The 18,817-nt window shown below is 41.9% G+C and overlaps 1 protein-coding gene across 2 annotated transcripts in view; it reads left to right on the top strand.

The window, feature by feature from the left end:
* The window catches only part of COL17A1 (collagen type XVII alpha 1 chain), a 63,240-nt gene that overhangs the window by 24,123 nt on the left and 20,300 nt on the right, over positions 1-18,817 (top strand). For both annotated transcript variants that reach the window (XM_082225229.1, XM_082225228.1), the window contains 17 exons: positions 390-434; positions 1,615-1,764; positions 2,931-3,125; positions 3,833-3,862; positions 4,582-4,599; positions 5,628-5,681; positions 6,060-6,164; positions 7,296-7,358; positions 7,932-7,967; positions 8,196-8,249; positions 8,865-8,900; positions 9,072-9,107; positions 9,560-9,622; positions 10,700-10,735; positions 11,122-11,193; positions 11,882-11,908; positions 18,481-18,516. In XM_082225229.1, the coding sequence (XP_082081355.1) occupies positions 390-434; positions 1,615-1,764; positions 2,931-3,125; positions 3,833-3,862; positions 4,582-4,599; positions 5,628-5,681; positions 6,060-6,164; positions 7,296-7,358; positions 7,932-7,967; positions 8,196-8,249; positions 8,865-8,900; positions 9,072-9,107; positions 9,560-9,622; positions 10,700-10,735; positions 11,122-11,193; positions 11,882-11,908; positions 18,481-18,516 (1,056 nt within the window). The remainder of the gene's footprint in view (positions 1-389; positions 435-1,614; positions 1,765-2,930; positions 3,126-3,832; positions 3,863-4,581; positions 4,600-5,627; positions 5,682-6,059; positions 6,165-7,295; positions 7,359-7,931; positions 7,968-8,195; positions 8,250-8,864; positions 8,901-9,071; positions 9,108-9,559; positions 9,623-10,699; positions 10,736-11,121; positions 11,194-11,881; positions 11,909-18,480; positions 18,517-18,817) is intronic.

Here is an 18,817-nt window from a genome sequence, read left to right as displayed (position 1 = left end):
AAAGAAGCACTTTAGGGTGAGTCGGGTTTGGGGGTGGGGAAACATTTTCTTTATAGGTATCTTTCTTGTGGTTGTGCATGGGTGTTTGCAACTGTTGCTTTCTATTTTTGCAGATGCTTCTGCACCATTATTTTTAGAGTTTCTTATCCTTTTTCATTTTTAAAAAATTACAATGTAGGTTGCAGAAACCTGTCTAATACTTACCACCCTTAATGATGAAAATTGCAAAATTGTGGCCCTATTATCTGATCAGTGAAGCTACACTGCAACTGTTTTTCTCAAGATCCTTGTTTGGATTGGCAGCTGTTGCCCTGGCTTGAATTTCATTTAGAAATAGTGTGGCTGCATGTAGGAAGACTATTTAGCATTTGTTCTTGTTTTTCTAATAGGAGGACTAAGATCTATTTCAACAAAGGACAAAGCTACTTATGCAGGTGAGTGTGTCTGCCTTAGAAGGGAAGCAACGTTTTATAGTGATTATAGCTTTAAAAAGTCACTAGGTAAAATGCAGCCCTGTTAACAGCTGATATGCAGAGGCACAACAGAGCTACAACCCAAAGCTCAAATGTTCCTTAACATGCCAACTAAAGTCAATGACACTCCAGTAGAAATGTTCCAGTCTACTGGGGATTGCAACTTGCAATCACAACCCACCAGGGAGTTCTCCTGTCTATGCCTCACAAGCGAACAGAAGCTGCACAAGAGCTCACTTAGTGTTTTCATGTACTTTTACTGAGTCCAGAATATCAATCCCAGATGTCTCCCTTGCTTCAGTTGCTAGAGAGTTTTCCCAGAGGAAGTGTAACGCTATTTGAAATCTTTTGTCAAGCTTTAAAATCTTTCTCATTGATTTTGGCAGAGACTTAAACTGGGGACTTCTGGTTCGTTGCTTGTGATTTTAATCACTTCATGACACAAACCCTCACCAAGTTTGGGATGTTACATTTAAAGAAAGATAAATATAATGGCTGTTTTCAGACATCATGATGAACCATAACTGATCCATGGTGGGAATGAGCAGTAACCTCACACTACTTGGTGTGCCCTTTGCCTTTCATAGGCACAGGAGAAGTTTGGAAGCATTTGCTTCCATTTTTAAAAATAACTACAGTGTGACACATTGTTCAAGCCCCACAAACTATGGTTAATCCTAACTATGGCTTGTTTGAAAGAAGCCATCTTCACACTACTGCAGTTTTGAAGCTGGCTTGTTTCAGAAACCCATAGTTAAGTTTAGGAGGTAGCTAAATGTGATTAATTAAAGCTGTACTGGGGGAGAAAGGAATAGTGGGGAGTTCATGAACCAAAGGGAGGGGGTTCGGGGCTCATCCCAGTCATTATATCAACCATGGTTTGTCATGATTCCCAAATGAAGCTATTATGGAGAGAACTTTAAAGAATATATACATAGTGTTGGAAAGTGCTATGCAATTTCTATGTGATGAAGGCCAGTTTATAAATTTGGTTAATAATCATTAAATGGAAGGCAGTAAGTAAAAGAATCTTGACAAACATTTGTGTGGGACACCTTGGAACGTTTTCCAGCCTACACCTTTGTGGAGCCACACTCTCTTGTCTAACCTGCTTTTACTGTTGTGTCTCTGCTCCCTATAGAAATCCGAGGTGATGATGGATGTGGTGGAGCAGGAGCTGCTCCAGCCTGGTGCCCCTGTGCCTCCTGTTGCAGCTGGTGGAAGTGGCTCTTAGGCTTGCTGCTAGCCTGGCTGCTTCTCCTTGGTCTACTCTTTGGGCTTATTGCTCTGGGTAAGTTATTACAAGTGAACAGGAGAAGTGATGGGTTGCAGCTAAGGAAGGGGATGGCTTAGTAACAACACAAGAGGAGACCAACGGGATCAGGCTAAAGGCCAATCTAATCCAGCATCCTGTAGTCACAGTGGCCAACCAGGTGCCTATGGGAAGTCTGCAAGAAGCCCACAAGTAGTACTCTGTACCAACTACTACTGAGCAATCAAAACAAACATGGGGCCATTGATTATGATGAGAGCATGGTCTTAAATTATTTAGGACTGGGTTGAAGGGATCTAGGCAAAGTTCTCTGTGAAGAACCTGGGAAGCCCAAGTGTTTTTCTCCCCATGAGCAATGCAGGAAGGACGCCTTCACTGAAAAGGAACAATTCAACTTAATTACATATTTTGACTTTGGTTCGAGAACTGACCAATCTGAGTTGTTTGGCCAGTCATATGATGATATAGAATTTCCTAGGTAAAATGCTCTGTGTATGTATAACTAACATGGGGCTTGAACCCACAACCCTGAGATTAAGAGTCTCATGCTCTACCAGCTGATATATATATCACACATACATCCTCTGAGAATCCACTGTTCACTCCTTTGGAAGAAGCTCTCAGAATTGTTAAATTTCCCACAATTCAAGAAGGTTTTCTGTTGCACTCTCCCCACCCCTAGGCATTTTATATTCAGTAAGTTCCCCACATTCATAACTATTTGTGATTATTATGGTATTGGGGCAGTCACACACAACCTCACTTTCAATACCGTTTGTATCTGCAAAAACGTGGGGGCAGTCACATTGCTTCACTTCCAATCAGTGCATATCCCAAACTTCCTGGTGAAACCCTATAACTTTTTCTATCACAAATGGTCTGGGTTTGTTGTTTTTGGTCTGTTTTTGTTCTATAGTTCCTCTGGATAGTGCTAATATAGTAGCATTGGGGACACTTCACAGTGCAAGTAAAAGCAGAATAAATCCACCAGTAATGTACCATTTTTGAATAAAGAACATGTTGAAGAACACACCTGCGATAAAACAGCAGTCTGGAGGACCCCCAAGTTTCATCTCAGTTCTGGAAAAGCAGAATGGAGGCACGGAGCGGGGACTAAAGTTGTATTCACACATGCAAATGGTAAAACCAATGATCATCTAATTCTTTGTTTTAACTTATTTCAGCGGAAGAAGTGAAGAAGCTGAGATCCCGGGTGGAGATCCTTGAATCCCAAGCCAGCCGCTGGCAGGTTCAACCCAACACAGTTGAAAATGTACATGCTGTACATTCTGAGAGATATAAAGCAGTACAGGGTGATATTAGTGACGATCAGTTGTGGTTTTTAATGAAGAAGAGGCTGGATGTGGAACGAAGCAAAGGTGAGGAGCCCACAAAATTCCACAAGGATAGAAAAAGAAGCAATGTATTTGCCAGAAAATGTGTAGTGTTCTTTAGCTACACTCCTAAATTTCCTATAACACAATTAAACTGGAGGGAGGAAATGGAGCATAATTGAATTATTTGGACTTTGAGGTCAGTCCAAACCAATCTGTATATTTGTATCAAGCAAAAGACTAAACTAAACTAAAATTAAAGACTAACACTTTTTCTGGTGTAAGTTTTAATGGATTAGAATACACTTCATCCGATGAATGAAGTGTAATTCTGGAGGTTATCTGGAATAATGCCATACCCAGATGTCCAGAGGGTGGAGCATTCATTCCTTTCCTCCAGTACTGAGGATCCTTATATTTGAGAAAGCTGCTGTATCAAGCAACATGATGCTGGGAAAATCAGGAGCAAATTAGTCTGCCATTGGCACACCTCCAGGATGCCATGTTTACTCCCTGGCTTTAAAAATTCTAAGAGATTTCAAACTGGATGACACTATGCAGCCTAATTTTGTGTTAATGGGCAAGTAGTCTAAAGAAGATCCATAGCCAACTGAGAGGTTTCCAGGAAAAAATGTTTTTGGTTTCCAAACTTCACATACATTCCACTGCCTTTCTGTTGTTATATTAAGCCAGAAGTAGTTTTGGGTCATTTGCACAACAGAAATATGACTAGCATTTTGTTTCCTTTGCAGGTTATTTCCAAGGAGAACCAGGACAGAAAGGTACCTGTGTGCTGCATCTCTGTTTTGATATGTATTAGGGATCTCTCTTACTTTCAGCAATGCATGTCACAGAAATGAACAAGTGTTTAGGATGGGTTTCGTCTGCCCCGATAATTATGATTCTCAACCCAGAATGGGGTTCTATGAGAAAGTTGAAGTACTACCTTTCTTGTGATTCTCCATGGGAAGCCATGATAGATAAACCACTTTCAAACCAGTTTCAAACTAGTTTAAATGGATTGCATACAACACTACGTAAGCAATGTTCTACTAGTGCAATGGGACGTCCCCTTCCCTTCCTCTCCCTGTGCTCCACACAAAATCTGCTCCAGAGAATCCCCCGACCTCAAGCAGATTTTGAGGGTGCTCATTTTTAAGGGGCTGCAGGGGAGAGGGGAGAATGGGAAAGTTTTGTTGCGCTAGGGGAAGTCTGCTGCATGAGATGAATGGCAGCATTAGACACAAGCCAATTTGTTTAAAATTTAGAGAATTCACAGGAAAAAAATATTCCAAAGAAATACAGAGAAAGGTGTAAGGAGTAAATTGGTTCAGCTGAGCTGAAGAGCTGATTGACCTAGAGATGACCTTGACACTGTCTTTTATGATCTCCCAGAACTACCCCCATGTGTGACAGTAATTAGAGAGAGGTTGATAAAATGAGCAAAGCCTTATTTTGATCCCACAACTAATGCATTTCTGTCCCTTTTGTTCTGTCTTAGGCGATATGGGCACCCCAGGTGAGTTTACGATTCTCAGTTCCTGTGTGCTATGACAACTTATTTGGAGTAACTTTTCTTTGTGTGTGAGCATGTGTGTGCAATGGAGCTTCCATGGCCACTAGGAATCAGGACAATAAACCTGTACAGGTGCTCTAATTATGCCATCATTATATGAAATGGGGGCGGGAATCAATAGTCTAAATGCTGTATTGTTTAGCGTCTGATATCAAGCAACAATCGTTGTTAAGGAAGAGATTAGCATTGGGCACACCTGCCTAACAATTGTGGTACTATCTGAGATGTAAAGAGTTCAGAAATTCTTATATTATTGGAGTGCTAGTTATATATAAGTGCACTGAAAAAGAGAAGAGAAATTTGGATTTTGCAGGTAGGGTGCTTAAAATTAGTGGGGAGGAGAATATCAGCTGTTACCACAGAACACCTTGTTCATTTTCTCTGCTTCCCACTGTGATCAGTTGCTGCACCTGTATTATGCAACTTGATCTGTTTTGTCAAGTCTGAACATCACAAGCACAATGAGAGGTACCTTCAAGTTGACTTGCAGCAATTTGCAGTAAGGCACTTAGATTGCCTTTGTATTAGATGATACTCATTGGAAGACGAGATGGAAAAAAAGAGCGATTACTGACAGATTCCTTCACTAAAGACAGATTGGTCTCTGCAGGGGAGTAGGCAGAACTGTAGAACTCAAATACTGAAAATTTAATATATGATACTAGACTTCATTTTAAATCAAATGTGGGAGTGGTTTGCCATAGTAGAACTCAGTGTTTGATCCCCACATTCTTATTTTTTTAAACTTGCCCTTAAACTGATGCTGTTTCAGGCCAACTCATCTGGTTATTGCCACAGTTCATTGAAAATGTTAAATTTGAAGCAACAATCAAAACTTGAATTCAGATATTGATGCTGATTTCATTTCAGCTTCTCTACATTTCCCTGCATGTCACAAAGTAGCAGTGCATAGCTCTTTTTAATATCATTTGTTTCATTTTATAAAAAGAAAAATAATGTCGTTTTAACAGGTATTCCTGGCATCCCTGGGCGTGAAGGGCCAAAAGGACAGAAAGGCAGCATGGGTAAGCAGATCAAAGAATAATGAGCAATTTGAGTCAGAGTGCAAGCCAGAATGCAGGGCCAGAAACACTAGATCTCAGGTAGACCTTGTTGCTCAAGCAAAGCTTCAACTGTGACAGGAAGCCCTCTTATACATCCAGCCCAGGAGGAGCCAATGGCCAAGTCAGTCTGGAAGGTTCTTTCCCGAGAAGTCAGTGACACTGCTTGCCTTATTAGGTAGCATCCAGCAGTTCCTGATATTTTCCTGAGAAGCTGCAGAGAAATGGCTCAGCGCATGGGGCAGCGGGCAGCAGCTACTGACACAGGGGAATTTTTTAGCTCTACTGAGTAGAATGTGGCATATGTTGGGACCTGGATTCTAAGGTACTGGTTCTCCTCAGGTGAAACCGGCATGGAGGGTCCCATGGGACAAAGAGGGCGAGAGGGACCTCCTGGACCTCGTGGAGAGCCTGGTGCACCTGGATTTGGACAGAAAGGTGACAGAGGTAAACAATACTTTTGTGTCTTGCTTTCCCACCTACCATTGTTGATCACTTCAATGAATATTACAAAATTATTGTGGGAAGGGAGACCCTCTTAATAGATGTTTTTCTTATGACAGTGGCTTTCAAACTTCTGCTTTCAAGCTACACTTGCTACTTCAGCTTGTCTACCAAAGAATGTCTGACAGAAAATCCTGTGCATTGCAAAGGATGTGATACTTGGCAATGACTAGGACTTTTGGAGCTCTGTTGCCCCACACCAACCCCAAAAAACACTTGACACCCCTGTGTCTACTATATATTGCTAGGGAAGTTCTGTAGTAATGGTGAAGTTGCCTTTCAGGGGAACTTACCCAGATAAAATTCCTAGGAATCCCATAGTTTGAAAAACACTGCCTTAATATTGTGCATGGGTATGACAATAACTGTGTCATAAGCTATGCTTGGATAGTTTCAACAGTTGCATAAAATGGCAGCAATACTGTTGTGGAAAAGGCAGTAACAGTCTGGTATTTTTCCGAATGACATAAATGTAAGAAAGGTTGGGCTGAGAGATGAGTTTGTTTCCCAGTAATGTACTGTCTGTTGTACTTTAATTACTCATTAATCAGCGATACAAACAGGGTTGGGGACCACAACTGCATGCCCCTCAGATGCCAAGTAAATGGGGCTACCAGCCCTTAGTCATTCATATGAGTAATGGGATACAATGAAACTACAATGGGAGTTTGTTTTGTGGCAGGGAAAACAATACCTTATCTGTGTCCATAGAACTCTGGTTCCTACAGAATGTGTCTCTCTGCTCATGGTGTTGAGGGGTGAGGTGACGAAAGAGAGGCTTGGAAAACACTACTCAGCTGCTGTCCCCCAAACACTACCTAACTGTAACCTTATATTCTGAATGGGGTCACCTGACTACCTCATAGACTATGTAACCAACCCCACCAACCACATCGGCCTCAACAGGGTCAGGAAGAGAAGCATTTTCCTTCTAAGGCTGAACATAATAACAAACGTCAGTGCTGTGTAGTTGGTCTTCTTGGTTCAGGGCCATGAAACCAAGGAGAAACATGACAGAAAGAATTAGGCTTCAGTAGGTTACTTAATGGGTTTCTCTCACATTTTACTCTGCAGGTACTCCTGGCGAACCAGGACCTCAAGGTCCCCCCGGTGCCCCAGGTTCTGTTGGTCTCAAAGGTAAATTTAGTCCCTAGCAAGGAAAAACAACAAATAAAAAACACACAAATAAAAAAGCTCAACAGTTATCTATGAAGGAAACACGAGTTGCAACAGTGAAGCTGAACGCATTAATAGTACTTCGCTTTTTTACCCCTTGGCTTTATTGTGATGAAGGAAATATTTGAGGATATTCAGAATAAACTGGGTGTATATTTTAGAATACAATGGAGTAGTTCTTAGTTATCCTCTGTTGTTGTATTTACATACACAAATTCTCTGTATGGTCATTGATGTGTTTTTAAAAGAAATCTATTTTTATCCTAGACCGTAGTGTAGGCTAAGGGTACTTCTAGATGCATCTAATATTGAAAACAGATTGTTCAGATGTTGCAAACATGCTGTTGGCAACTGGTTTCTTTACCTATAAATGGTAAATCCAGATTAAATGGGGGGAAATACAGGCCGGCATTTTTCATGCCAACCATGTTGTCTTGGTGCTACAAAAAGTTGCGTTCATGAGATTGCAAATGTATTATTTGTTCATCTTTAAATCACATAATTCCTGAGCAGCTGCAATGTTTCCTCTTCTAGGTATGATGGGTTCACCAGGTCCCCATGGTCCTCCTGGTAAGTATCATGTTCTCATTATGTAGTTGTAAAATATAGTAAACCCAGGTACTGTAACTGGCAGCATCTGGTATATTGCTTCTCCTGGCTGAAAAGTAGTAAAACTATACAAAAGAAAAAAGAAAAGAGAGCGCTACAAATAAAATATGTCATCCACTCAATTTTCTGCTTTTCAGGAACTTCATATATTATGTGCTTGACCCTTATTGATTTTACTTTTCTTTTTAGGTCCTCCTGGGCTTCAAGGATTTAGAGGTGAAGTTGGTATCCCAGGTGGTAAAGGTATGAATCAGCGCCCAGAGCCCAACTTATCTGTTTCAAATTATAGGAGAGAAAATAATATATGGTTCTTTTCTGCCACTATCTATTAAGTACCTATAGCAGATAGTTGAATCCCTATCCCAAGGAGGACGTGGGAGCACCTCTTGACTGAAATTAAATAATAAAATGAAGAATATAAGCAATTTAAATGGTGAGGGTAACAGTTTTAAAAAGTGGGTGCATGCATGTGTTCATGGAAAAATAAAGAAGAGAAAGAGAGAGTGCCATGTTCAAAACTGTGTGTATTTTTTAATTTGCTAGTGAATTGACATGTGTTGGTAAAAGGCCTTTGGATATCATTTGGATATCATTGGGAAAAGGCCTTTGGATATCATTTATTTATTTACCCCTCTCCTTACCTAAAAAAGCTCTCAGAGTGGATTTCATAAAATGAATAAAGACAAGGCAGTCTAATCCAGATTACATTGAGCATTAAAGATATTTGGGGTGTGTAGAATCCCCCCTTAGGAGTTTGACAGATGCCCTACCTTAACTGTTCCTTTCAGTTCAATATGGATGAATGATTTTACTATCCAATCTTTTTGCCCCAATTCCATTGTGTCTGTGTGTTTTTAGGTGAAAGAGGAACCCCAGGAGCACCTGGAACCAAAGGTATGCTGGATAATAATATGTGATTCCTCAATAGCTATCAGACTCCTATTTCCCCAGTCACTGGGGTGTTCCTTATATGTTTGCCATTAATATGTTTTTTGCTTTGATGGGGAAGTTTCAGTGTGAATTAATTGCATAATATCAACTTTTCTTTTTGTGTTTTCCTTTTAGGAGATCAAGGGGAAAAAGGACCCCGTGGTCTTACAGGTATGTAGTAAATTATCAAGGATTTTGAAAGGACAACACATGAGCATTCATGCTTGCCCATGATGACTAAGAGGTGTGCCTGGAAGGTTGTCATGCTTGAGGACAGGCAGGAAGTGAAGGGCTTTTCCCTAGTTCTAAGGAGAACCATGGGTTCCCTCCATTCAAAAGGTAGAAAGCCTGAAAGATCAGGAAGGTTTTTTCTGGGAGCATCAGTGATGAAGCAGTTCAGACTGGGAGCTTATGACAGGAACTAAGACTTGGCCACTGGCTCTCACCCAGGTCTTGATGCTCTGATGTGATCTCAAGAGAAGCACCTGCAAGAATTGCATGTTGTATTTTAATCTGATATTGAAGATGGTTACATAGTTCACCTCTTTGTTTCTTATACCAGCAGCAACCCATTAAAGCAGAACTGTGCACATCATTCTAAGCCATTCCTGTTTGATTTGCAGGTGAACCAGGTTCCCGAGGACTACCTGGGCCTCCAGGTGAAGCAGGAGCTAAAGGATCAGTAGGTGAGTGAAAATATTTAATATTGACCTTTCTGGAAGATAATCTACTTCAACCCACTGTCTCTAGGACTCTTGGATCATAAGATTCAGAATAAAAGTCAATCTGAGGGACTGAAATTTAGCTGCCTTCAAAAGACAGAAAGCATTTTTTTTAACGCAGTTCAGTGTAGGGTCCCTTCCAACTCTACAATTCCGTGATTCTATGTTCCTCACTGTTGGGGGATGCAAGAGGTGTGACTGGCATAAGTGCATGTTTTAAGTCATGTGTGAATGATCTCTTTGTGCCACTTAGTGAAGGCTAGTATGGATATGAACATGTATTCCGGTCTTCTGTACACTTGATCATTGATAAGATTATATTGGCCCAGTTCACATGCCACAGTAAACCATGGTTTATTTGAATGAGCAGTGTGCTGTTGTATGCGGTTCAAAAGTTATCTTGGTGCTGCTCCCCTGCTCTTGCTGCTGCTGCTGCATTGGATTGAAATAAGCCAGAGTCTGGTTTGTCATGCAGTCTGAATCCAGGTTTGTGGTTTGTTTTCCTCAAACAAATCCTAAGTAGTAATTCAATAACCAACTGTGGCTACCACTTGCGGGGTTCTGGCTTGATTTATTCACAGTGAAGCGGCAGTAGAAATTTGGGGTGAGTTCCATGGGCACTTTTAAGCACTGTGCACCAGTACAATACCTGTTCACTTATGTACTATGTATTTTTGAAAGTTGTGCATCTGTTCATTATGCAGTTGAACACTTCTTAAGATATTATAGTGAAATTCTGCATGATCATTCCTGAGGTCAAGGAGCAGGTTTTCTTCTATGTTTGGATATAACTGGATGCCATTTTGAATCAAGGTGGTAGGCTGAAACTTTAAAAATGGCACTGATTTTCAGATTTCATACAATTCCTGAATATTGAGAGGAATGCAGCTACTAGTATATGATGTACATTATACAAATATACCTTCAGCCAAATGTACTTGAACTTTAAACAATTAGCTATCTTCCTCTGTATGGCTTTGTGTTAAGTAACAAATATATATGATTCTATGATATAACTAACCAACTCTTTTGTCTGTATAGGTCCACCAGGACCAGATGGACGGCAAGGATCCCGAGGTAGATGGTTGCTTTCTTTTTCTTTTAATTGTAGAGAAAAACGTGAAAAAAATAACACCAAATGGGTCTGGACATAGATTTACAATGTTCTACCACCATATTTTTTTATGACGGTAGTATATCTTGCATAGCAAGAGCTTCTACCAAATCCCATGGCACTTAGCTTGCAGATCTCGAATATAGCATTGCACACTTGGTTGGTTATAGTTTTGTTTTTATCAGTGTATCACCTTAACGTTTCATAGCAAGCAATTCAGAAATAAAATGAGTAAACAAATGAAATAATAGTACAGTTCCATTGGTCTGAGTAGCTCTGAATTTCAGTGAACATTGCTGTTGCATAAAATGAAAATACTAATTCTCCAAACATCTTCATTATTTCCTAGGAGAGCAAGGTCTTATGGGATTGCCAGGCCCACGAGGCCCACCAGGACCTCCTGGAGATGCAGGGCAACCAGGTAATAATAGTGAAACCAAACACATTTATTGGTTGTTAAGCAAATGAACAGCCTCTGGCAGGTGTTCTTGTTTTCATGTGGAGACTGCCCTTTGCCACTGAAACGTTCTCTTCAAATTGAGGAGCAGAGGTGGAACACAAGGACTTAGCCTTGAAGGAACATCAGGTTCCCCATAGGAAGAGGAGCAGGGAGGCAAAAAAGATTGAGAAGGGGAAAGCAAGTAGCTTGGTTCCCATGAGGGAAAGTGAAAATCCTGGAGGTAGTTTTGGGATAGGAGGATAATCTTAATTCATTCGTATATTCATTTTGCCCAAAGTCATCATTCACTGAGGAGACTGTTTGCAAGCTGGTTCATATTCAGCATAGAGACTTAGGAAAGGGAACTGTACCATTATGGTGGCAGAAAAGAGGGGGGGATGTGTAAAGAACTTCTATATCAGCAAAATGAAAAAGAATGACATTGGAGGTACCGAGGCTAAAAATGACAAACACATGAAGGAAGAGTTAAGCAAGTAGGTGCAAAAAAGGCAAGGGCTGATCACAGATGTACTGAAAAGGACTAGGCAGCAGTGGCTTCCATTTGGGATGCTGTTGAATCACCTGAAAAGGCCAGGTTCTTACTTGCTGAAACTAAAGACCATGGTTGTAAATTCTGAACCTCTTCAAATGTTTGCTATTGTTTTCCTAGGTCTCACAGGACTTCAAGGACCACCAGGTAAATACACTGTGTATGGAAAGAGATCAGCATTAAGTACCTACTAAACACTGAAAAGGGACGTGGGTGGCGCTTAGGGACGCGGGTGGCGCTGTGGGTAAAACCTCAGCGCCTAGGACTTGCCGATCGTCAGGTCGGCGGTTCGAATCCCCACGGCGGGGTGCGCTCCCGTCTTTTGGTCCCAGCGCCTGCCAACCTAGCAGTTCAAAAGCACCCCCGGGTGCAAGTAGATAAATAGGGGCTGCTTACTAGCGGGAAGGTAAACGGCATTTCCGTGTGCTGCGCTGGCTCGCCAGATGCAGCTTGTCACGCTGGCCACGTGACCCAGAAGTGTCTGCGTACAGCGCTGGCCCCCGGCCTCTTAAGTGAGGGGTACCTTTACCCTTTTAAACACTGAAAAATGCTGAATTTGGTGCAGCAGATAATGAAGGTTCATTTTAGTGGGAAACAATAACTGCTTAATGCACAGTTGTCATTTACAGTGTGGCAGATGTAACCACATGGAGAACTGGTCTCCTGTCATACCTGGCTGTGGAAATTTAGATAAGTGGTGAGCCTAGTAATTCTGGGATTACCACATAATTAGAGGTTACCTTTGCATGTTATCTTAATTGGATCTTCTTTAGTTGTACATTGCCTTGTGAGGGCTATGCCCTAAAAGCAGAATATAAATGGCATTAATATGCAAGCAATCAACTGCATCTCATAGAATTGTAGAGTTGGGAGGGATCCTGAGGATCATCTAGTCCAACATACTGCAATGCAGGAATCTCAACTAGATTTATACGTGACAGATAGCCATCCAACCTCTGCTTAAAAACCTCCAAGGGAAGATAGTAGGACTGTGTTCCACTGTGGAACAGCTCTTCCAGTTAGAAAGTTCTTCCTGATGTTTAGTCAGAATCTTCTTTCTTGTAACTTGATCCAAATGGTTTGGGTCCTAGCCTGTGGAGCAGGAGGAAACAAGCTTGCTCCAGCCTCCATATGACAGGCCTTTCAATATTTGAAGATGGCTATCATAGCTCCTCTCATTCTCCTAAACATACCCAATCCCCTCAGCCGTTCTTCATAAGGCTTGGTTTTCAGACCCTTTATCATCTTGGTCACCCTTTTCTGGACACGTTACAGTTTGTCAATATCCTTATTGAATTGTGGTGCCCTATGGTTACCTGGCGTGCTCTGGTCCATGGGGTCACGAAGAGTCGGACACGACTAAACGACTAAACAACAACAAATGGTTAATGTTGTTATTGCAGAGTCCTTTGCACAACGGAATGATGAACAGTACGTGCCACATGCTTTATGTTGCTTTATTTTCAGTTCAATGTAGAGAAATTACAAACATGCATCTTGCCTCTGCTGGAGCAGAGAAGCAACCGTCCTTCTCTTCGGAATAAAGAAACACCGAGAGATATGTGAAAAACAGGAAACCAGTGTACGTCACATCCAGCTTCCCATTCCCGTGTGAAAACCCAACAGTACTCTGACTGTGGAATGTAAACATTGTCTTGTGACAAGCACTTTGCTGCACAGTGAAGAGAGCAGAAACCAACATCCTCCCCCTTTCTGTGAACATCACTGGGCAGCGTGTTCGTACAATATCAGTACAAACCCAACTTCTGTACATAGGTACAGTGTTGATCCCTTGATACAATCTTGGACAATACATCAGCAGGAATTTCATTACCTGGCATATAGGACACCGTTACGAGTCCCTTCTGAATATGTTCCCTAGCATGTTGCACTTTCAATTGCAAGTGCTTCGTGCTTTGCTTACAACCTTCCGAATTCAGCAAAGCCAAACATGCTTTGTTGTCCTGGTAAACCTGGATTGGACATTTGACAGGAATTTTCATGTCTTTGCACAATTGTAACAACCATTCACAATCCTTAAGTGAATAAGACAGTGCATTCAATTCAGCTTCACAAGTACTTAAGCTAATTGTTGTTTGCTTCTTACATGACCAATCAAATAGACCCTGATTGTACATGTAGCAAACTCCAGACGTACTTTTCCTGTCTGTAGTGTCACTTCCAAAACTTGCATCTGCAAAAATCTCAAGACCACCAGACTTCTGATTGTTAAATCTCAGTCTGTAATGCATAGTGCCTTTCAAATAGCGTGCTATGCGTTTCAGAGCTTTCCAATCCTTAACAGTAGGATTGTTAACTTGTCTGCTTAGCAAATTACAGCTAACAGCAATGTCAGGTCTTGAACATCTGGCAATGAAGTTTAGCTTGCCTAGCACACTTCTGTACAGTGTAGTGTCAGAAAATGCTTCTTCAGTGTCTTCTACCTGATAACCTGTTGTCATCGGTGTGTCTACAGGGTTAGCATCCATCAGGTTTAGTTTGCTTAACACATCAGCAATTTTCCTTGACTGGTGTACTAGAATGTTACCACTTTGATCTTTCTCTATTTCCAGAGATAGGTAGTTGTTTACCTCACCAAGATCTTTCATGTCAAAGTGCTCTTTCAGTTGAGCTAGGGCATTATTGTACATTGTGACATCTTTCCAAAAGAATAAAATATCATCAACATAAAACAAACAATACAGCTTCTTTTGCCCCTCCTCTTTGACAAATACACATGGATCAGCTTTCCCTTGCTGAAAACCTAGAGAAAACAATGCTTCAGTGAGTTTTGTGTGCCAACACCGTGCACTTTGTTTGAGACCATAAAGGGACTTCTTCAGAGCACAAACAAATCCCTGTTTTACCTGTACGCCATCAGGTGGAAGCATATAAAGTGATTCACCTAGAGATCCGTACAAAAACGCTGTATTCACATCGTGGTGACTAATGTGAAGATTCTCCTCTGCAGCTAGCTTGAGCATCAGCCTAATGCTCTCATACCTCACCGTGGGTGAGTAGGTCTCATGATAGTCTTCACCTGGTACCTGCGCAAAACCTCTGGCTACCAATCTGGCTTTGTGTCTGACTATCTTGCCATTTTGATCAGTCTTCGCTTTGAAGACCCATTTGCTTCCAAGCAGTTTCATTCCTGGAACTACTGGAACTAGCTCCCAAGTTTTGTTCTTTTCTAAGGAATCAAGCTCAGCCTTCATGGCATTTAACCATGGCTCAGCTTCCTTAGAATCCAAATCCTGGATTTCTTGGAAACTTGAAGGTTCAAATACCTTCTTGGAGCTTTTAACAGCTGCTACTGCTGTCTTAGCAAATTCATCAGCAAATCTCTTTGGAGGTCTGCCTTTTGTGGCTCTTTGTGACCTGCGAATTAGCCTTTGGTCTTCAACACTTTCCTCTTCCTTCTTAGGAGAAAAGTGACCTATTGTGAACAATGGTTCTTCCAATTCCTGATCAGAGCTTTCAGAGGGTCGCATAGAGGCTTTCGCACTCTTGAAATCCTCTGAAGTATCCGATTCAGTTTCAGACTCAGAATCAGAACCTTCATCAGTGGGTGTGGGTTGTTTTTGCTTATCCTCAGTCTCATCACTGTCATCAGGATAACATTGGAAAATTCCCACATTCTCCCCCCACTTGGCATTGTACTCAACACTTCTTGTGAGCTTAATTGTCTTAGAGTCAGTCATCATTATTCTGTAAGAACCTTTCTGATAACCTAGAAAGATACCATGCAATCCACGTTTGCCTAATTTGGAGCCTTGTGGTGAGTGAATCCACATGTCAGAACCAAAAATTTTCATGTGTTTGATGTATGGTTTCTTGCCAAACATCTTCTCATACGGGGTACAACCAATCGCTGAAGATAACCTGCGATTGTAACTGTAAACAAAACACGAGAGAGCTTCGGCCCAATAACTCTCTGGAAGATTGGCATCATGCAGCAAGGTTTTTAACCCTTGAAGCAATGTCTGATTTGCCCTTTCGCAAAGTCCATTCTGCCATGGCGAGCGAGGACTGGACAAATCGTGTTGAATTCCTTTCTCAGTCAGAAAAGCTTCAAACTGCTGAGAAGTGAATTCTCCCCCGCGATCTGTGAAAAGAATTTTTATCTTCTTACCATGCACATTTTCCAACCAAGCACAGAATTCCTTGAACCTTGGAAAAGCCTCTGATTTCTGCTTGAGATTGTACACATAAATATACCTGGAAAATGCATCAATGAGAACCATGAAGAACCTATTGTCACCCAAAGAGGGCGATAGTGGACCAACTAAATCAGCATGAACAACCTGGTATGGTTCTGTAGCTTTCCTACTAGACACCTTACCTTTCGCAGCCATTTTCACCTTGTTTGCTGCGCATGCCTTGCACTTCATGTGGTACCTGCAGGGTTTAATAGTCATACCTTCAACCAAAGTAGGCATTTTAGATACTGCCTCAAAATGCAAATGACCAAATTTCCTGTGAAAATCATGAATACATCCTGCATGCAAACTTTTGTTAGAACCTGCAATGCAACAAGTATCATTCTGCACAACATCATCATAATACAAAAGAAACAAACGATCAACACATTCAGCATGCAATACATAATCGTCTTTCTTTGTGATGGTGCATTTCTTGTTCTTGAAGGAAACGTCAATGTTCCGTTCATTCAGCTGCATAACGCTGAGAAGATTGTGTGTGGCATCTGGAACATAAAGTACATCCTGTATCGATAAGTCCAAACTGTGAAGAACAACAGTTCCGTAGCCTTGACTGGGGATTGTGTGGTCATCCGCCTGGTGAATCGCACCTTCCTGCGGTGTAAAAGACACGAACAGTCTCTTATCGTTGCACATGTGGTGGGTAGCTGCTGAATCAACAACGAAGAAAGATCTAGACGTCTTCTGGACCTTTGCAACCTTTGGAGTGAAGCGTGAGACCATTGCCTTGTGCTGCGTTGTCCTGGACACTGGACCTTTGCCTTTGCTTTGGCCTTTTCCACGCGATGAACTTCCGCTGCGCTGCTCTGTCTTGGCCCTGGGATATTTGCATTCCCTCTCCATATGGCCTAGACGTCCACACGAGTAGCATTTCACTGCCTTCAAAGCTTTGGCGCCCTCTGGTGGTTCCACTGCACTCTGGGATGACGTCTGTGAAGACTCCCCCTTATCCATGCAGCTAGCACCCCGGCGATCTGCTTCATTCTGGATCACGGCAGTAACATAGGCTACTGTGAGCTGAGCAGTTGGTTGAACAGCAATCTGAGTGGCAACGGACTCCCAACTTGGACCCAAAGAATGTAGTATCATGAAGGAATACACAGCCTCTGGAAAGTTGAGTCCTCTCTGTTGCAACTCGTGTCTCAGATTCTGCATCTCCATCAGATGTGTACGCACATCTCCACCTTCAGCAAGAGCCATACCATGCAGCTTGGCATAGTAGTACATTGAGGAACCAGCTTCTGTCCTCAAGTGAGCCTCTCTTAAAGAGTTCCAAATTTCTTTGGCTGTGGTCTTTCCACGCAACAGACAGAGCTCTTCTGGGGATACTATCAACGTAAGTGTTCCCCTTGCTTTGGAATCCTTAGCATTCCATTCAGCTGTAATTGGAGCTGGGGGGTTGTCTGTAATAACATTAAACAGACCTTCTTTCCGCAGAATTGCCTCTGCATACTGCACCCACTCCGTGTAATTTTTCTTATTGAGCTTAGGAATCCCAAAAGCTTCAACCAGCTTTGCATTTTCCATCTCTGCTGTTTTAACCAAGCTGCGTAACACTTACAGCAGCGTCCAAAAGCACTTGTGAAAAGTACTTTCGCTTTCTCAGCCACCAAGCCTGTTAGCTTGTGCCTTAAAGCCCTTGCCTGTTTCGCGGCAAAAACGGCTTTAAAAGTACAAAGTCCAGCCATAAAACCATAAATTAGAAACTGGCAGGCTGCTCGGAGCATGAGCACATACCTTCATCAATCAAACTTGACGCGCAGAGCAGATAACGCGATCCGTTCCTCTGTACCTCTGCCGGCATTCCGACTCAGCTTGATTTACGTCTTTCTGGGCCCGATAACCAAAATGTTGTTATTGCAGAGTCCTTTGCACAACGGAATGATGAACAGTACGTGCCACATGCTTTATGTTGCTTTATTTTCAGTTCAATGTAGAGAAATTACAAACATGCATCTTGCCTCTGCTGGAGCAGAGAAGCAACCGTCCTTCTCTTCGGAATAAAGAAACACCGAGAGATATGTGAAAAACAGGAAACCAGTGTACGTCACATCCAGCTTCCCATTCCCGTGTGAAAACCCAACAGTACTCTGACTGTGGAATGTAAACATTGTCTTGTGACAAGCACTTTGCTGCACAGTGAAGAGAGCAGAAACCAACAGTTACATCTACCAAGTGGTGCATTCCAAATGATCCATTCAAAATATCTGAGAATGGGGGTATAGATTGCACTCCAAGTACTGGGGGACTGATATAGATGGACAGAAAGGTGTTTGCATGTTTATGAAAGAATCTGCGTCCTTTGAAAACAAATGAAAATGAAACAAAAAGCAGGCTGCCTTTTGCAATATCTGGGAAGGGTATGTGTGAGAGAGATATGCCTTGCAATGAAGGAACTTTGAATACATGATTCTTTATGGTCCAGTATTATAGCATTCTCACACACACAGTGATGTATGGTATTTTGTATACTGAATTTTCATTTTTAACTCTCTGCAGGACTCACAGGCAATCCAGGCCGACCAGGAGCTAAAGGTGAGTAGAGATGAATATTGGATGTGCATGTTTTCAATAGAAAATGCTCTTGTTCATACATTCAGACCAGGGCAACACTGCAATAGCCAGGCTTTTTAGTCCCTCAGATTGTCTAAGAACCCCTCTGCTGCACAGTTAGCCTGCCCTCTGGACTCTGCCCTCTGTGACTTCCTGTCTTAATCACGCAGAGGCTCCTGTTTGTGCGATTCCCTGTTCCTCAAAACAAAAGCAGGTGGAAAATCATTCTGTTCAGGACCTTAGGTGTTATGGTGTTAATATGGAGGCCTCTATTACCTGCCCA

This window comes from Podarcis vaucheri (genome assembly GCF_965113315.1).
Source record: "Podarcis vaucheri genome assembly, chromosome: 5".
NCBI lineage: Eukaryota > Metazoa > Chordata > Lepidosauria > Squamata > Lacertidae > Podarcis > Podarcis vaucheri.
This window is presented reverse-complemented; position numbering and strand designations above follow the sequence as displayed.